Here is a 20054-nt window from a genome sequence, read left to right on the forward strand (position 1 = left end):
TAAAACGAAATTAAACACGCGCTTTTAATATTACTCACACTGAAATAACACTTAAACAGAAGCAGAAAACACTGCACAACATTCCAACGTTTCAGCATTGGAACCGGGACGGAACCCCGTTACAGGACTACGGCCCTGATTCTATTGATTTCCCTTGGCAACGGTTACCGGGTAAACGTTCACATACGCGCATGTCGCCACAAACGAAACCGCTTTCGAATGGAAACCGCATCTGGGCGCCCGCCGGTATTGCACAGAAACCAAAACAACAAAGTAGACTTTTTATCGATACTTACGAGACGCGACACCCATTTTCACACCTTCTTGACGCGACCGAAAGTTTTCCTTCTGAGAAGAAGCAAAAAAAAATAGCAGTTTCTCGTTTTCTTTCCATCCTTTTCGGAACTGCGCGAAAAGTATCATGGTGCTGCTGGCGGATATCTACTGCCCGGAACAGATTGTGATACCGGAAAACTTTAACAATGTACTCAAAACGTACGCCAAAGGTAAGTCAGCTCGGAAGAGGGCAAAGTTTCCCGTCCGTGTTATTCGTTTTCATCCCTCGGTTGTTCCATTCAATAACCAATTCCTTGTGTTTCGCCTTCCGCAGCTGTCATCCGTACGCAACCGTATGATTTATTGCGCTGGTCGGCCGCCTACTTTCGGTGTATGGCCCAGGAGCGAATGCCTCCGGTGAAACCCCGCTACGAACCGGAAGCCCGCCGAGGGATGCTCACAGCCGGTGCCCTGCGGACGCTAATCGATCAGGTAATTGTTGTTGTTACTGTTTGCCCTTCTCGAGAGCAAAGTTGGCTTCCGCTGATTATTTGTTTCACGGCGGCTTGGGGCTTGATTTATGTTTTCGAAGAAAAATTAGGATAATTGGATAGCAGGTTAGTTTCCGAACTGATCTGACACCGAACGTGCAACTTCGGTAATGGAAAAGTTGGCATCTGTTGGTTCGATAGGCAAATGGCGCGTTTATATTAATTAGGGCTGACTTAAACGGATCTAATGTTTTTCAGAAGCATGAGAATTAGAGGTGAAACATAATCAAAACGTAAACAAGCGAACAATCGAATAAAAGAATCATTGGAATTATTTATGTATCAAGTAGGAAACAATATGTATGTAACGGCACTTGATAACAATAGAACAAAAATAGACGGATACTTTATTTCAATTTTTTGTTCTATTTCAAGAATTTATGGAATTTCCACAAATTTTACAATTTTTACTTTTTTTATTATTCATACTGGTTTTATTATTTACCGTTTACAATTATTACAGTTTGTATTATTTCTACAAATTTTATTCTTTCTAATGTTTCAACTATTTTCTCTAAAGAACTATTTTTACTTTCTTTACCACTTACATTTACTTTACTATTTGTGCTTTTACTGTATTTACTGTTTTTACTTTTTTTACATTTTCACAATTTTCACTATCTTACGATTTTCTCTGTTTTTACTATTTTGACTGTTCTGGATATTTTCCTCTGGTTTAACTGTTTCAACGATTTTCACTATTTTCTCTACTTTTACATTTAATTTTCACTATTTGTATTAATTTTAGTGTTTGTAATAGGTTTGCTCTTTTAATAGTTTTTACTAGACATATTATTTTTATAACTTTAACTTCTTCCATTATTTCTTCTAATATTTTTGCTTTTAAAATGTTTGCTATCTTCACTTTTGTTGCTCCATTTTTACAGCTTTCACCAATTTTGCAAATGTTATTAATCATGCTGTTTTAACTTTTTTTACCGTTTTTACAATTTTTATTTTTTTTTAAGCTTTTCACTATTTCTACTAAGCATCTGTACTTACTGTGTCTCATTTTATCACTTCTTATATTATTTTTACCTTTGGTGCTATTTTATCTATTTTTACTATTGTTACTATTTGTACTATTTCAGTTATTTTGCTCTTTTACTATTTTGAAAATTTCTGCTACCTTCACTGTTTTTACCACTTTTACAATTTTCATTATTTTTAAAATTTTATAATTTTTATTATTCGTACTATTTTTATTATTTTGAATAATTTTACTATTTTAAAATTTCTATAGTTTTACTAATTGTAATGTTTTCGATGTTTTCACTTTTTAAAGTTTTTTTTATATTTTACTATTCCTACTAGTTTTATAGTTTTTCTTATTTGCACATTTTTCACTACTTGTATTTTTACCATTTGCGCTATTTTTTACATTTTTGCTATTAGTACTGTTTGTACTGTTTTAGTTAATTTGCTGTTTTTACTATTTGGACCATTTCCACTTTTTACAATTTTCACTAATCGTACTATTTGAAGTATTAATTTTTCTATTTTACAGTTTAAACAGTATTTATTATTATTATTATTAGTTAAATCGTTTTGCGTATTTTAAATTGATTTTGATATTTTTCTATTTTGACTATTTCTGCTAGTTTTATATTTTTTTATTCAAATTTTTTAACTACTCATAGTATTAGTATTCTTTTGTGCTATTTTTCACTTTTGCTAGTTTTATTATTGCCAGTTTTCTGTTTTGACGATTTTGACAATTTTTACTACTATCACTATTTGTAGAATTTTTATTAATATTCCTCGTTTTTTCAAATTTTCACGTACTATTTTTAGTATTTTAATTTTTTTTATTCTGCAGTATGAATTGTGTTTATTATTTTTATTACTTTTGTTGATTTTTTTTTCTATTTTGACTATTTCTATTTTTAATTTATCTTATATTCACATTTTTCAACTATTGGTAGTATTTTTACATTTTGTGCTATTTTTTTACTTTCCTTTTTTTGACTATTGTGACAATTTTTACTCTTTCCATTATATTTTAAAATTTTCACTATTCCACTTTTTTGAATTAATAATCTTTTTATTTTTCACTTTAACTAGTAATTATTATTATTTTTACGTTTCGTCTTTGACTCATCAGTGCAGAGCAGTTCAAATTGATCTGCTTAGTGCTAAACTCGACAGTTCAATTTGAACCGCTAAGCAGACATGAAGTTTCTGCTATTTACAGAACACTTTTCGTTTTGCAACGGAGTGCAATGTCTTTTCTGACGTGCCGAACGAAAACGTTTTTGCGACAATTTCTGGCCGATTCAGTTTTAGTCATTAAGGGGTTAGCCAGGTTTTGTTCTAGGGCCCATAACCGTTTTTATTATTTTTACGTTTCGTTTTTGACTCATCAGTGCAGAGCAGTTATTATTATTTTTACTAATTTTACTGTTTTTGATGTTTATAATTTTTGAAGTTTTTGATATTTTTTCTATTTTTACAATTCCCATTTGTTTTGTAATTTTTCTTGTTTCCATATTTTTTCACTACTTATATTATGTTTACCTTTTGTGCTAATTTTGTAATTTTTTCTATTGTCACTATTTTCATTGTTTTTCTATGTTTCTGTTTTTACTATTTTGACAATTTTTACTATAAAAATTTTTCTATTTCATAGTTTCAATAGTTTTTAATATTTTCGATAATTTTACTATTTTTAATACTTTCAATTTTTAAATTGTTTCTATTTTTGTTATATTGTACTTTCTCTATATATGCTCTTTGGATTATTGTTACTATTTTTTCAGTTGTTACTATTTTTAAAGTTATTACTATTTTTATTATTTTACTGAACTTTTAAAATTTTCACTAATCGTACTATTTTTAGTATTTTTAATATTTTTTCTATTTCACAGTTTTTATTGATTTTACTAATTTCACTGTTTTTGATATTTTCAATTTTAAAAGTTTTTTATATTTTTTCTAATTCTACTATTTTTACTTGTTTCATAATTTTTCTTATATCACATTGTTCACTATTTGTAATATTTTTACCTTTTGTGCATTTTTTTCTATTTTTGATGTTTTTCTACTACTTTCACTGTTTTTACTATTTTTACAATTTTCATTATAAATTCAAATTTTACAATTTTTACTATTCGTACTATTATTAGTATTTTTAATAATTTCTCTATTTCACAGTTTTTTTGTTTTAATTATTTTACTGTTATTGATATTTTTAATTTTTAAAGTTTTTGATATTTTTTCTAGTTTTACTACATTTACTTGTTATATAATTTTTCTTATTTCTCATTTTCACTATTTGTAGTTTTTTTACATTTGGTGCATTTTTTTCTATTTTTGCTATTCTTACTACTTTTACTATACTTACTGGTTTTGCTATTTCGCTGATTTTACCATTTGACCATTTCTACTACTTTCACTGTTTTTACAATTTTTACTATATTCATTAATTTTTCAAATTTTACAATTTTCACAACTTTTTGCATTTATTTAAATTACTAGCTGACCCGAACTTCGTCTCGTCAGGAGAATTGTCAAAAAACTAAGTGGTCAACGGTCTCCATTATATTTCTGATTACTTAACCTACAATCAACGGAATTCGACACACACTCGCTTTAGCTCCAAAAGAAGAAACATTACCAAAGATTAATGTGAAAATATGAAATACTTCTGTTAAGTGAAAATTGAACAAATGCACAGATTTCTATTATGAACAGTCCGTTTTATGGAATTACTCATACGTTAATGTTCACCCTACAGAACAAACTTTGAAGCAGTTTCTTATACACAAAAAAATTCTATTTTTGTGTTCGGTTTTCGGCAACGATCTGTAAAATATTATTTTTACTGAAAGATACGTAAAATTTATCCAACTCCTATGTAAAAGTTACGGTTATTTATTATTTACTGACACGGTCTGTGAAATCTGAAATGTCATTTCTCTTGACGAACTCAGTGAAAGCTCTACCAATATTCGGAAAATTAATAAAAAATAATGAAGAATTTCAGTAACCATCACTATATATTCAGCAGAAATACAGATCTGTCAAATAACATAATTTTTGGACGTAAAAATGTGAAAATTTCTAGATTTATAAGGAAAAATAAGTGATGCGAATTGATTGCTAGCGAAAAATAGATAATACTGATTCCTAGCGGTAATTTTTCATTTAGTGAATATATTCAAAAAACCTTTTACAACTTTTTATTTCAGCACTCTAAAAATATGATGGGGTATTCCATATTCTACTGAATTGCATCCAAAAGATATTTGATCATTTTATTTGAAAAAATTAATTCTGGAGAGCAAATGTAATTCAATTCATTCATCACACGCAAATAAATAATTAATCGGATGGAAATATATTTTGAAAACTAAATTGCTCCTTCCTTTCCCAGATCTCTAATACAATTTTCCAAAAAGCAGTAATACTTTACGAGTCAAGACGTTCACATATTTTTAGAATAGTTTTGTAAATTTTGCCAAACGTCGGTGTTGAATGATGAAGAAGCCCTTAGAATTATGACAGATCGAAGTTCAGTGGAACTGTACCGATCATTCAGCAAAGAAAACTTTTACTGAATGGATTACCGAATATTCAGCTGTTTGAAAGTCAGTAAAACTGTACCGACATCCGTAAAATTAATTCGGTGTGTACAGCTTTTAATCAGTAAGAAATTTTTCTCAGAATCTGTTCTGTACGTTCAAGTTATCAAAAAGTACCATGCATATTTTAGAGCTCTAATAAAGTGGATATTTTCAGGTACTGTGGAACTTTTGATTGCTTGGAGACGACGCTTAAATTGTAATTTGATATTGATCTTACCAGTTTGAACATTCTTCACAGAATATGCAACATGAAATGACAGTCTCAATTCATTATGGTAATCACCTTGAACATTGATATCTAATAACCACTTACTGTGTGCGCATAGTCTAATCTAAATCATTAGAAAGAAAAATGCAAGGAAAATCTCTTAGTTTGACCTTAGCGCTTCTACAGCACAATCTTATCATTGATTCATTAAAAAAAAAATTCTGATTTGTTTATCTTGCCCCCGCAATGACCAATACTATTTATCTGACTCCATTGAACACAATTCATCAACTGGTAAATGATATCAAAACTTCTTCTCCTGCCTACAACGGTTTTGCTAGAACAGTCATTGAGTCATTTATGTCGTTTTCGCTTGATGCCAAACCTAACCTAGTTTCCACTCTAACTGCTGTCAAACCGTTTGTTTGAAGTCAGTTTCGAACCTAGTTTCAACGTTGTTGAACGAATCAGTTTCGAACCTGGTTTTTAAATCAGTTTTACTCCAACCCCCGTTGCTAAGTGCGAAATCAACACAGTTTCGTAAAAAGTGGTTGTTTGATGGAACACCTTGGGTCAGTTTCAGTTTTTTAAGCGAAAACGACATTAGTAAGCAATAATTTTGATACCCATTTAAGCACGTGGTTCGAAATGACGAATCACATCCATCAAGTATCCATGTGAAATCTCCACACAAAACCTCTCGTTGCGCGCCAAAAAATTTGTTCGATGATCTAGTATTCTTTCCTTCGACGGCCAAGCACTTATGCAACTCGTTGCGCGCCAAACATCAATCGTAGATCTAGCAATCATTGGCGACTTTTTCAGTGGAAAATTTCATTGTCCATACAAAATAACATTATTGGTTTTTCCCACTTTTCCGGTAAGTTTTCCTAATTTTTTTGATGTACGAACCCGGTGGGGGTAAAAACTGATCAAACAAAAAAAAAGCATCTCAATCCGTCCATCCGTTCTTACGTGATGCGATTACAAAGAATGATCTCTGCATTTTTATATATATATATACTAGCTGACCCGTCGAACTTCGTCTCGCCCGAAATTATTGTTTTGGATTTATGTTTTCGGATAGCAAATTGTCAAACGTCTTATGCTGTTATATATTCATCAAAATATATTGTGAATATGTTAATAGCTTTTGTTACGCAAAAATTGAGCGAATGCCCCGATCGCCATATCATCTTTTGAGTCATTGCACCAAACAGCGATGGTTTCTCAAACTAATGGTTTCGACATATGAGATAAAAAAGTGAAGCAAACATAACTAAGATGACTACTTTAAATTGATTCCGCAAATTTACAAAAGCTGCCCTCGCGACTTGTAGTTCGTCACTGCTCGCTAGTCAGGTGATATTATTTAGTCGTGTTTGATGAATAAAAAAATGTTTATCGCTAAATTGTTAATCGAATATTGTTCCTGTGATTGTAACGCTACGAACGTTACAATCACAGGAACAATATTCGATTAATAATTTAGCGATAAACATTTTTTTATATTTTATTACGCGGCGAACGACCAAAATTAGGTTATAGCCGGGTATAAATAAACGATACAAAAAATATAGCTTATTTATGACTTCTGGTAAGTCAGTAATTATTTACTAAATTTCTGACATATCAGCGACTCGTATGATTCGCATCGCTAAGGTTTACTCTTCTGGTAGAAGGTAAAAGATTAGATGCAATAAACCTTTTGCTCCTTGAGTACTATGGCTCTACATTTTCATATTCTTTCTCGATCCTCTCACGATCTCTAGTTAGTTTGATATTGTAAAAAAACCGAAAGATAAAATGAGTAATTCTGGTATATTCGAAAATTCAAGTTACCATTCTATTAAATATTGTGTCCATTAACTTTTACATGAACACTGCATTCGTTTATTAGTTGTATCAATAATTTCTTTATTGTCTTCGATTAGAGTTAACCTTTCGCACAGACTTTGGGTATATATAACTGAACCCTAATGTTAACTTAATAATATTTTTGATTTAAACATGTCATTGCTTATATTAAAATCAAATAGATGATACACGCTGTTGAAACGATGGCAACAAACATCCATTGGTAAGCTTGAAAGATATTTGGCGACATTAAAATATCGCCCAATTAGCTTACTTTCTTCTATCAGTAAACTTTTTGAAAAAATTATCTTGTTAAGAATGATGACTCATATAAATGAGAATTCAATTTTTTTACCAGAGCAGTTTGGATTTCGTCATGAACATTCAACTACTCATCAACTTGTCAGAGTAACGAACATGATAAAATCAAATAAATCTTCTGGGTTATCCACTGGAGTTGCTCTTCTAGACATAGAAAAAGCATTCGACAGTGTTTGGCACAAAGGTTTAATAGCAAAAATGTCTGATTTCCAGTTTCCTATTTATTTGATCAAAATGATTCAAAATTATTTAACTGATCGTACTCTTCAGGTTAGCTATCAGAATTGTAAATCTGAATTGCTACCCGTACAAGCCGGTGTTCCGCAGGGTTCGAGTGTAGCTCCAATCTTGTATAATATTTTCACTTCTGATCTTCCAAATCTACCCGTTGGTTGTCAGAAATCGCTATTCTGTGACGACACAAGTCTGTTAGCCACAGGTAGAAATCTAAGAGTGATCTGCAGTCGCCTACAAAGAAGTTTAAATATTTTCAGTGATTATCTGTCAAAATGGAAAATTAAACCAAATGCAGCAAAAACGCAATTAATTATCTTTCCTCACAAGCCAAGAGCTTCTTTTCTAAAACCAAACAATAATCACATTCTCAAATTGAATGGCTTGGAATTGACATGGTCTGATCAAGCTAAATACTTAGGTTTAACGTATGACAAAAAACTCACTTTCAAGGATCACATTGAAGGAATCCAGGCAAAGTGTAATAAATATATTAAATGTTTATATCCTCTTATAAACAGAAATTCTAAGCTCTGTCTAAAAAACAAATTGTTAATTTATAAACAAATTTTCAGACCAGCCATGCTTTATGCGGTACCAATTTGGTCAAGCTGTTGTTCCACCAGGAAGAAAACGCTTCAAAGGATTCAGAATAAAATTCTGAAAATGATTCTGAAGCGTCCTCCCTGGTTTAGTACAAATGAGTTACACAGACTCACAAATATAGAACCATTAGATGTAATGTCACATAATATTATAAGCAAATTCCGACAAAAATCGATGCAATCTTCAATTGAATCGATTCGCTCTCTGTATTAGTTAGTAAGTTAGTATATAGGTTCCTTTTCCCCATTACACAATACAAGTAGGTTTAGAATTTTCCCTACACAAAAATCTCAGAATTGCGGAAGCAAATGATGTCTTCATGGTAATAACCAAATCATATATATATAACAGGGCTGAAAAGTCACCACTTGTGGCTGAACACCCAATTTAAATCTTAATAATTTAATTTTAACTCATATTCCAATAAATAGTTATTAAAAAAAAAAAAAAAAAAAAAAAAAAAGAAAAAAAAAAAAAAAAAAAAAAAAAAAACATCCATTGGATTATTCTAACCATACTGTGTGCGATGAAATGGGCGTCTAAGAAAATCCGTTCTTCGCAATGATCTTCCTGGAATGTTAAATTAAATTCTTTCGAGTAGCAAGGGGCAATCGATGTTATCAGCCAGTAGATAAAAAACGAAGATCCTTTGTAGATGTACTCGTCTATTTTGCAGAGTCGGTAGGTTCATGAAAGCACAGCGATTCTCGTAACGTGGCAATTGAAGATGATTCTGCCAAGGTAGTCGTCGAAGAGCAAATCGGACGAAACACTTTTGGACCCTTTCGATCCGGTCGATGTGAACATTATGATGCGGAGCCCAAATTGTAACTCCATATTCCAAAATACTTCGTACTAAGACGATGTAAATTGTTTTTAGACAATACACATCGATGAAATCTTGCGTGTTGCGTTTAATGAGTCCCAAAACTGCAAAGGCTTTCGCAATAACAAAAGCAAACTGTTCGATGAAGCGGAACTTGTGATCGAGAATGATGCCTAAGTCTTTAACAGATGAAACTCGCTTAATTGTAGCCGCCAATAATCGTCTCATTAGTCGACACCACATTATTTTGCTTGGTACTCCACCTACAATTAACGAATGTGAGTTCGGTCTTGAGAATCCATATACAATTTACCCGATGTGACTGAACGATCTTCAGCATGCTTAATGCAAGCAAGACCTCTTTGTTTGATCAATTGGGAACACTGTTCAGTTGAGCTTGTTGTGTTTTTTACATACCGTATTTTTGCAGTTTTTAACCGTTTTCGCGTTAGTTTATCACTAAGTGTTTTTGTCAGTGAATGACAGTATACTGTCCGGATCTGGACGAAGTGTTATTCTTAACCGCCAAGTGCCAATCGAGTGGTGATTTACGTTTATTTGTGTCGTGCCTACGGCTATTCTTTCTGCTGCCTTCGTTGTAGTTTAACAATAAACAATCGACGAACCGTTTCCTTGCTGTGCTCTACCTGCTGCATAATTAAAGGCGCTTTCCTGCACATACAATGAGTTTGGAGAAAAATTGTGCAAAGTGCAGTCTGATTATCGCAGGCATCGATTTCGTTGTGTGCAGAGGCTACTGTGGACGCATGTTTCATATGGCATGCTCTGGAGTATCCCGCGCTCTTTTGGGCTATTTCTCATCACATCGAAAAAATTTATTTTGGATGTGTGATGATTGCGCCAATTTGTTTGAAAACTCGCATCTCCGTTCTATCACGAAATTGGCAGATGAAAATCCACCTTTGGTGTCGCTCACGGAAGCAATTAATGGCTTACAAAACGAAATTAAATCATTATCGAAACCTCCATTGACTCCCACAACGTTCAATAAGCGCTGGCCATTCATCGAGGGTCGCCGTCCAGCCAAAAGACCTCGTGGACCAGATTTGGAACAAAAAGCTTCAGAATGCCAATCTGGATCGAAGCAGATTGGAGAGAACGTTGTTTGTGTTCCAGTTTGTGAACAACCACCTGACAAGTTTTGGCTATATTTGTCACGTATAAGGCCAGACGTCAACAATGATGAGATTTCTGCTATGGTACGAGCTAATCTTCAAATGAACGAAGACCCAGTAGTCGTAAAACTGGTCGCTAAAGGTAGCGATGTTAGCAAAATGACCTTTGTATCGTTTAAAGTTGGCCTCGATCCTGCATTACAAGTTATTGCCTTGGACCCTTCAACTTGGCCCCAAGGAATCTACTTCCGTCAATTCGAGGAGAAATCAACTCAAAAATTTTGGAAACCTTCTGCTGTTCATCCATCTCCAACGCCTGTTTCTTCGCAATAATTCAACGCAGCATACTGGGACGCACCGTAGATGATATTGTGGAAGCCTCTGACCCCCCTGCCCCAGTCGTGCCATCGCTGCCAGCGTTCATCAGCCGTCCCGGTCCTGTGGGTAGGTGTGGTGAAGGGGGCTTCCAAACTACTCCTCTTGGCAAGTATCCGTCAGTTCTCAGATTTTCAAGCGCTGATTCGTCTTATCCCGTATTGCAGAATGATGAGGCTGACATCTGGGTATACTATCAAAATGTTCGAGTCTTGAGGACAAAAATTGACGATATTTTCTTAGCAACGAGTGACTGCAACTTCGATATTATCATTCTAACCGAGACTGGACTTGATAGCCGAATCAACTCGCAGCAGTTATTTGGGAGCTCCTTTAATGTTTTCCGCTGCGACCGCAGCTCAGCGAATAGTGACAAAGTATCGTTTGGTGGAGTATTGATTGCTATTTCTCGAAAATATGCCAGCTCTATTATTGAAACGGTAAATGGAAACTGTCTTGAACAAGTGTGTGCGAGTACTACAGTACGGGGTAAAAAGTTACTTCTATGCGGTGTGTACATTCCCCCTGATAAAAGCCAAAACGTTGATGTGATCGATGCGCACATTTCAACTGTTTCGGAATTGTGCAGTAAAGGTTCTGCTAATGATATTGTTCTGGTGTGCGGTGATTTCAACCAGCCCCGCATTGTATGGAATCAACGGAATGAGGAAACACTCTCCTCTTGTTCTTCGTTGCTACCCGCTGCTGGCACGGCGTTGATTGACGGCATGGATTACCTAAATCTTTGTCAAGCTAACCAACACAGAAATCATCTCGGACGACTGCTTGATTTGGTTTTTTGTTCTTTGGAGCATCAATTAGTTGTTGATTGTAGTGTTGCTCCAATACTACCCGTCGACCCGCACCATCCGCCTTTAGTTATCACGTGGCCTACTAACGGCGAAGGCAACTCCTGTCACATGGAGTCCGTGAATGAACCCAGAATATTAAATTATAGGAAAATAGATTTTGCTGCTTTACTTGAATTCTTACAAAATGTTAACTGGAGAACACTGCAAGAAATCGATAACGTAAATGAAATGGCATCCTTTTTCTGTAACACATTGATTCAATGGCTGAGTTCAAATTTACCTTTCGTTAAACGGCCAATGAGCCCTCCTTGGACCACTGTACGGCTTCGTAGATTAAAACGTACCCGCAATATTTGGCAGCGCAGACATCGTCGCTGGCGTAGCTCTGAAACAAAGCGAATGTTTAAAAGTTCCAGTGAAAATTATCGTAAATTAAACGCGGGGTTGTACAAAGCCTACGTTATGCGGATTCAAACTAATCTTCGTCGGAATCCTAAATATTTCTGGACTTTTGTAAACTCGAAACGCAAGTGCTCATCGATTCCTTCAAAAGTTTGTCTCGATGGTGTTGAATCCATGTCAACCTTGGACTCATGCGATCTGTTTGCAAAGTTCTTTGCTTCTGTGTTCGCTGAAAATACTGCCTCCGGTATCGAAGCGGAGACCGCCGCGGTGGATGTTCCTGAGATTATAGCGCACATTGACACATTTTTGATTACTCCCGTTATGATTGTTGCCGCAGCGAAAAAGTTAAAACGATCGTTTTCGCCCGGACCAGATGGTATTCCTTCTGTGGTGTATAGTCATTGTGCTTCTGTTTTAGCTGATCCTTTGTGCACTATATTTAACAAATCATTTGAGCAAGGAATTTTTCCAGTGACTTGGAAGCAGTCTTTTATGTTTCCTGTATACAAGAGCGGTGATCGTATTGACGTAAGGAATTACAGAGGCATAACGAATTTATCTGCTGCATCTAAGCTATTTGAAATAATTGTGAGCACTGAGGTACTTTTTCGTACAAAAAATTACATCTCTTCTGATCAGCATGGATTTATGCCAGGTCGTTCGGTCAGCACGAATCTCTTAGATTTCACTTCCACTTGTATCTCGAGTTTGGAAAAGAGAGTACAAGTTGATGCAGTATACACTGACCTTAAAGCAGCTTTCGATCGAATTGACCACCGAATACTTTTGTGCGAGATTTCGCGGCTGGGTGCAACACAAAAGTTTACTGAATGGCTTTGCTCTTACTTATGTGGTAGAGTTTTGCGAATAAAGCTAGGCTCCTGTGTATCATCCCCGTTTTCAAATCTATCTGGAGTTCCTCAAGGCAGTAATATGGGTCCACTTTTGTTTTTGCTGTTCTTCAATGATGCTGTTTCGCTGCTCGGTGTTGGTTGCAGATTAGTATATGCCGATGATTTGAAATTGTATCTTGAAGTTCGTTCTATCGACGACTGCATCCGGCTTCAAAATCTTCTTGATACATTCGTCGCCTGGTGTCATAGAAACTGGCTTATTATCAGCATTGCAAAATGCCAGGTCATAACGTTCCACCGAATACTGAATCCAATTCGATTCGACTATGAAATTGATGGACAAAAACTCCAGAGAGTTGATCATGTTAATGATCTTGGTGTTTTGTTAGATGCTAAGCTTACCTTCAATCTACATCGTTCATCTATAATTTCAAAGGCAACACGGCAATTAGGTTTCATTGCGAAGATCGGGCGGGACTTCAAAGATCCGCATTGCTTGAAAGCGTTATATTGCTCCTTGGTTCGTCCTATACTGGAAAATGCTAGCCTAATTTGGAATCCTTATCAGCTGGTTTAGAACTTACGGATTGAACGCGTACAGAAAAGATTTGTTCGTCTTGCTCTAAGAAACCTTCCTTGGAGGAATCCGCTTGAGCTCCCACCGTATCCCGATCGTTGTCGACTGATCGGACTCGACTCATTAGAAAGACGCAGAAAAATTCAGCAAGCTGTTTTCGTGGCAAAACTGATTAACGGTGATATCGACTCTTCGAAGATTCTGTCTCTACTTGATTTCCGTGCTTCAAAACGATCGCTGCGCTCCACTAGTTTACTGCAGCCGAGATTTCATCGAACGACGTTCGGGTATTACGAACCGATAACATCTTGTTTGAGAACGTTTGGCACTGTTGAACATCTCTTCGATTTTTGGTGAACCAACTCACAAATTTTCGCAGAAAATACTACGTTCTACAATTTTATGACTTGACTGATACATATTCATTAAGACCATTTTATTGTCAGATGAATTTCATAATTATAAATAAATAAATAAATAAATAAATCTCATTATTTAAACACCAGAAGGATCCTGTCATTGATTCGTACAAAAATCGTTTTATAATGTGATTTGTGCAACTCACGATGGCCAACATTAATCATCTAACTGATTACATTGCACACAATGCATCTTCTGGTAAACAATAACTTTTGATCCTGTTAACGGTATAGCTATAACACTCATATGCGTTCCATCATTAAATCATTTGGCAAGCAATAATGTTGATACCCAATTAAGCACGTGGCTCGGAATGACGCATCACATCACATCAAGCATGCATATGAAATCTCCACACAAAACTTTTCGTTGCGCGCCAAAAGATTTGATCTACGATCTAGTATTCTTTTCTTCGGCGACCAAACACTTATGCAACTCATTGCGCGCCAAACACCTATCGATGATCTAGCAAGCATGGGCGACTTTTTCAGTGGAAAATTCCATTGTCCATACAAAATAACTTTATTGGTTTTTCCCACTTTTCCGGTAAGTTTTCCTAATTTTTTTGATGTACGAACCCGGTGGGAGTAAAAACTGATCAAACAAAAAAAAAAGGCATCTCAATCCGTCCATCCGTTCTTACGTGATGCGATTACAAAGAATGATCTCTGCATTTTTATATATACAGATAGATAGATAGATTATATTGTTTTCAAGTTTTAATATTTTTACTAATTTTACTGTTGTTGATATTTTTTAATTTTCAAAGTTCTAGATATTATTCAAATTTTCACTATTACTACTAGTTTCATAATTTTTCTTATTTCCACAATGTTTACTGTTCTCACTATTTCAGCTCTACATACACTTATTAAAATTTTTGCTAATTGTTCGATTTTGTGTGTTTATTAATTTCACTATTTTTTATATTCACTATTTGTGTTACTTTCCCTATTTCTGCTTTTACAATTGGTAATGTTTGTCATATTTTGACTATTTTCGCTATTTTTTTTAGCTATTTTACGCAATTAGTAAGAAACCTAGAAAACTCTATTGAATCAGCAGTAGTAAAAGGCATCCATTGGAAATAACAGAACTTTAGGCGCTATTTGAAAATTTCATTGCTAGAAAATCAGTTAAATGAAAAACAAAAATGATTGGTGAGGACTGGGATTCGATCCAACAATCATTAGATCACTAAGAGTTACAGTTGATAGACAGAAAAATTCGTTTCAGTTTTAAAGTTTACGCTGCATAGAATTGATTGGAAACGAACTTAATAATAATGTGTGAGCCTATTTTCGGAAATTTATGTTACACTCGATTGAAAATTATGTCTTTTAAAGATTTCCGTCTTCACTGTTTAAGTCAGCATAGAGATACCGTTTCATTTAATTTTTGAGATATTTTTACTGTGTATTATTTTTTAGTAAGCCAAGTAATACTATTATTGTTTTCTTAATCCTGAATTTCTAAATATGTAGTTCTCAATGATAGCTGAAAATACTGTTTTGTAGTTATTAAAGAGGTGCTGAATTTCAAAAAAAATATTAAACTTCTTTACTAAGTGCTCGCCACAATTATGATTGCCTTCTAATTTGTTCTCAGCTTGGCAAAGGCTTCTTTGTTCAGAAACGATACTTGCTGGAGAAATGGCAAGGACTGTGCCTACCGGAAGTAAGTGAACTTTCACGTTTCTTCTCTCAAAACCAGTGTGCTCTAACCAACATTTTCACTTAAAAATTACTTACATTGTCCGTCGGGCCTGGCTGTCTAAAAAAAAAACTGCTACAATAGGAAGAACTATTGAACATCCTGTCCTTGCTGCGTATGCTTGACTGGACCAATTTGCACTGGCTAAAGATTGTGGCCGTTTTCGCCGGACTGTTGAGTGACGTAAGACTGTTGAATAAATATGCCACCGCTCTTTCTCTCTCTCTCTCATACTGAGTTTCGTTTGTTTGCAGAGCCTGCCACGGACGGCTGAAATGATCTGCGAGCTGCTGACGGAAGAACCGGAAGGTGGTCCGTGCCCCGTTCCTCTTTGGATGTTCAAGGAATGCTTTTTGACCGTAGCACGCCTGGATGGCGGTTCGGTACAAATGTTCGTCGACGGTAGAAAAGTTTTGTGAGTCACACTTTTTTGCCTGTTGGCTCGGTGAAAACTTTCGGTCTTTATCCGGTGTAGATCCAGATAGAAACACGGAGCACACCATTGCACCTACCGAATTTTGTTCAGCACTGCTCTAACGGTTTCCGCCTTTTGTCAAACCAACAGGGAAGACGGTCAACTCGAGGAGAGGCAACCGATGACAGAGATGCCCAAAGTTTTATCAACAATTTCATTTAAGAACGCTATCATCGACAAGTACAAAAGTGTCATGGTAAGTGCAGCCGATAATCGAATTTTTGAACAGCAGAACCGGGTGTGTGTGTCTGTTATCCGGGGATTGATGGAGCTTTGTTTGAAATAGTTGTCTTCCTAACAAAGAGAAGTTTGTTTTGTGGAAGTTGTGCCGAGAGAAGTGGTAGTTTTTTATTTTTCAATTTCGCTCAAGAGTTTTCAAATTGTGCGCTTCATTGATCGAATGCATTGCAAACTGAAAAATTTCCGTTATTCTTCATCTATCTTCTAATACTTTACAGAATTTTGACACCAAATCTGCAATAACCGAGCCGGATCGTTTTTCGGAAATCTCCGACATTCCTTCCAAGCTAGATTCCGACTTCAAATTTGTCGGAGATGAAACGGACTCGTATGAAGTTGTGCGTCGAGCTCCGGATTTTGACAGTGTCATTGTACTGCTGAGTAATTTGCATCAGGACAAACTACAAGACCATTTGAGTTCCGTCAGTTTAGCGGAGGAAAAGTTGGACCGAGCGCGGGAACGTTGTCAGCGTTTAGACGATTTGAAAGAAAGTCTTCCCGACTACGACTACAGTAAACTGATGGAAGCCGAACGGCAGCAGCTGCTGAAGGATATGGGGCCCCCTTGGTTGTTGTTGTACCTGTTTACCAACGCATCCAATCGTCGTGAGTCGTACAATTTTGTCGAAGAAACTTCGATCGATGATGACGCATCGGCCAGCGGATATTCGGAAGATAGCTTTCTCGTGCGGGGCACGGATGATCTGGAAAAAAATCCAGAACCGGAAGGGTCGATATTACACGGCGTTGAGCATCGCAGTTCCAGTTATTCCATACCGGCATCTGTACGATCCAGAATGAGTTCGATTCACTCGTCGGCTACGCGAATTGCAAATGAAGTTTTATCTCGGATAATTTGCATGGTAGACGAAGCGATCATTGATGGAGAGTGTGAACTTTCGGTTCCGTCGATAGCTAGCTTTATCGAGCAGAAGAGTCATGAACCGACCAGCATTAGTGAACACGATTTTGCGACATTGCGTGATTTTTTGGAGGAAGCCGAGAAGAAACAGCTCGAAGTGAAAGACTTGAATGAATTGTACCACTTTTTCGTAGGAGAAAGTTTCAAAATGATTGGTGACACGGATGAAGTACAGCACGATCACAGCAAGGAGATCACATCTATTTTTGAAGCCAGTGGAATCGAGGTTGACAATAATTTGTTAGATGCGCGAATTTCTGACAATATGATTATAGGCTTGGTCGAACCGGAACAAGCACCAGAAAGGGAAAAAGAATCGTCCATCCTTCCTCAGCCGAGTCAGGTTTTTGCCTCGCAAGGACCGTCGATGGCTGCTCCCAGTTCGGATTTACAAGCTGTGCAGGAGGAAATGACGGATGAATTGTTGACAGGAGGAAACGAAGAAGCAACCGAAGAGGGTACAGCGACCGCTGCCGATAAGGACAAGGAGGAAAGCGATGAAGTAGTTGGGAAAATCTCGGTTGACGAGACATCCGAAGAATCTATATCGGCACAACCAGAGGTAGCCACTCAGACGGACCCGTTCGGTGTCAAATGTATGGAAATTATGCGTCGGAAAACACTCACCAGAAGCTCGGAGATTACGATGGAATATAGCTGCCGGATAGATGCCATTCCCGGGATTGGAGAACCTCTTCGGGAGGATATCATAGAAGCGTTCTTGCAGTATCTTGCCAAAAGAGCCATTCACCAGCAGGGGCTAATATACCCACGGAACTTCCGGGAATCGCCTTGTCCGAAGATTGAGTGATTGATGCTGATTTGAAATAAAGCAACAATTCTTGTATTGAGAAAATAACACATTCATTCTTATTTACATATTTTCGCCTTTCTCATTAAAAAGGTACCGACTTTGCAACTAAAACCTGGAGAACCGAGTGTTAATATTCGATATAGTTCTTTGCGATCAGCCGACTTTCGGTTCTGGAGTAACGTGGTAAAAGGTGCAACAATATAAAATTAGGTCACTGGAGTTTCCGATAGGCCGCTGGACTGATTTCAGCAAACATAGTTACTAATAAAAGTTGCTATATTATTGAAGATTGTTTTTAAAGCTGCGTTAATCACATACTTTTTTGCGCAAGCATGTCAGCCAAATAAAACAAATCAGCGAAAACATCGAAAAACTGAGTTTTTCCTTTGAGCATTTTCTAATAGCAACGAAACTGGCAAAACTGCTCACAAAATTGACAGCGAGCGAAACAAGTAACGAAACAATAAATGAATCAGACATTATTATTATTATTGTGTTGTTATTAACAGACGTCAATTTTCTGTCAGATAAAAACAATTGCACATATTTTGCAGTTTGATTAGTTATTGAATAACGAAATAATCAGTAAATTTGCCGATTTCTTTTGTAAGCGACTCTGCATTTTTCCAGACTTTTAATGGGTGGCAACTGAAATTTTGGAATTTCTTTCTGAAGCTGTCAAAAAAATACAAACATATTTGAAGAAGATCTGATTTATTGGAATTAAAGATACATTGTCTATTGTAGAAAAAAGTGAACATTTCAAAACGGTCCGTAATCGGATGTTCGTCGAAGCTTCCGTTTGATGTCGGAACAGGAGCGTTGTACAGCCTTCATGTCAACTTTGCGAATGCATCTCTTGATTCTACCAATCAACTATTTGCAATTCGTGGCTCTCCAGTTATTTTGGTACACCAAGGAGCTCAAAACCCCGAAGAAATTTTCGATTGGGCGACACTGGCGACAGGTTTGTCGTGTTGTGGTTTTTAGGTACAAATGGGATCGAATGGGTATTCAGGAACGATTGTGTTTTTTTGGTGTAATGCGATGACGTTTTATTCGGCCAAAACACGTATTGTCCATCAGCATGATGTTTTTGAAGAAACGGGATCAAAATTTTCTACAAACATTCGTTCTGGTACACATCTTGATTGATTGCCAACCCAGATGGCTTGAACCATGGCTTAGAAATGCCTTTCTCGGAAATGGCAATGTACAGCATCACTTTCTGTTCAAATTTAGGTTTAAACTTATATTTTATGTTCGGAGGTGCAATAGAACTATCCGTTGAATAGTATCGATCGTTTCCGGAAATCTACGTCTTCGAAAGAGGAAAATACCTTTCGTCGTCCAAAACAAAAAATTTTCCGGAATAATTTTTGATCAACCAGCGGCATTGGAACTTCAGCGTTGAAATCTGCGCGCCAGTATATTCCTGGGCTCGTGTCTTCTTTCGGCACTTTCTCTCGACTCTTTTCAATGTTTTGCAGATGTACTGGTGAGAACAGTTAAACTTTTTTGAGGCATCCCGTTGCCTCAGTGAATCATTGTTGTTGAAGGTATAGTGGTTTTCAGCTGGACATAGAATGCGACGGAATCGTCGCAGGATAGCGAAATAATGAGCGTCAGAACCACTGATGCCAGGTTTGCAGATTGGTATGTAAATTTGCAATTTCGTTTGTTAGCAGACTTTGCAATTAAGCCGACTTTTTTGCAGATTTACGAAATTTTTATAAACAATTGTCCATTTTAATGACATTTGCTATTACTGTAGGGTTTTCGTTTGGTTTTTTCGTCATACTTCTAAATATTGAGGTCGAATAGGACCATTTCTAAAACGCAGACG

General features: G+C 36.0%; 2 protein-coding genes across 5 annotated transcripts in view; one reads left to right on the forward strand and one right to left on the reverse strand.

Moving 5' to 3' along the window:
* LOC131434820 (uncharacterized) overlaps positions 1-20054 on the reverse strand; it is a 424990-nt gene that overhangs the window by 255415 nt on the left and 149521 nt on the right. The gene's annotated exons all lie outside the window — the stretch shown is intronic.
* On the forward strand, positions 99-18225 carry LOC131434805 (uncharacterized). The gene is made up of 7 exons (XM_058601971.1): positions 99-506; positions 611-768; positions 15653-15721; positions 15842-15940; positions 16012-16172; positions 16323-16428; positions 16691-18225. The coding sequence occupies exons 1-7, from the start codon at positions 422-424 to the stop codon at positions 18203-18205; spliced, it is 2193 nt and encodes a 730-aa protein (XP_058457954.1). The 5' UTR covers positions 99-421; the 3' UTR covers positions 18206-18225.

Source organism: Malaya genurostris, chromosome 1, assembly GCF_030247185.1.
Source record: "Malaya genurostris strain Urasoe2022 chromosome 1, Malgen_1.1, whole genome shotgun sequence".
In the NCBI taxonomy this organism is placed as follows: Eukaryota; Metazoa; Arthropoda; class Insecta; order Diptera; family Culicidae; genus Malaya; species Malaya genurostris.

Bases quoted from the DNA above. Each gene is read 5' to 3' on its own strand.
- LOC131434805 (XM_058601971.1), top strand. From the start codon at position 422: ATGGTGCTGCTGGCGGATATCTACTGCCCGGAACAGATTGTGATACCG. The intron at 507-610 runs GTAAGTCAGCTC...CGCCTTCCGCAG, and splicing joins ACTCAAAACGTACGCCAAAG to CTGTCATCCGTACGCAACCG. The intron at 16,173-16,322 runs GTGAGTCACACT...TCAAACCAACAG, and splicing joins GTCGACGGTAGAAAAGTTTT to GGAAGACGGTCAACTCGAGG.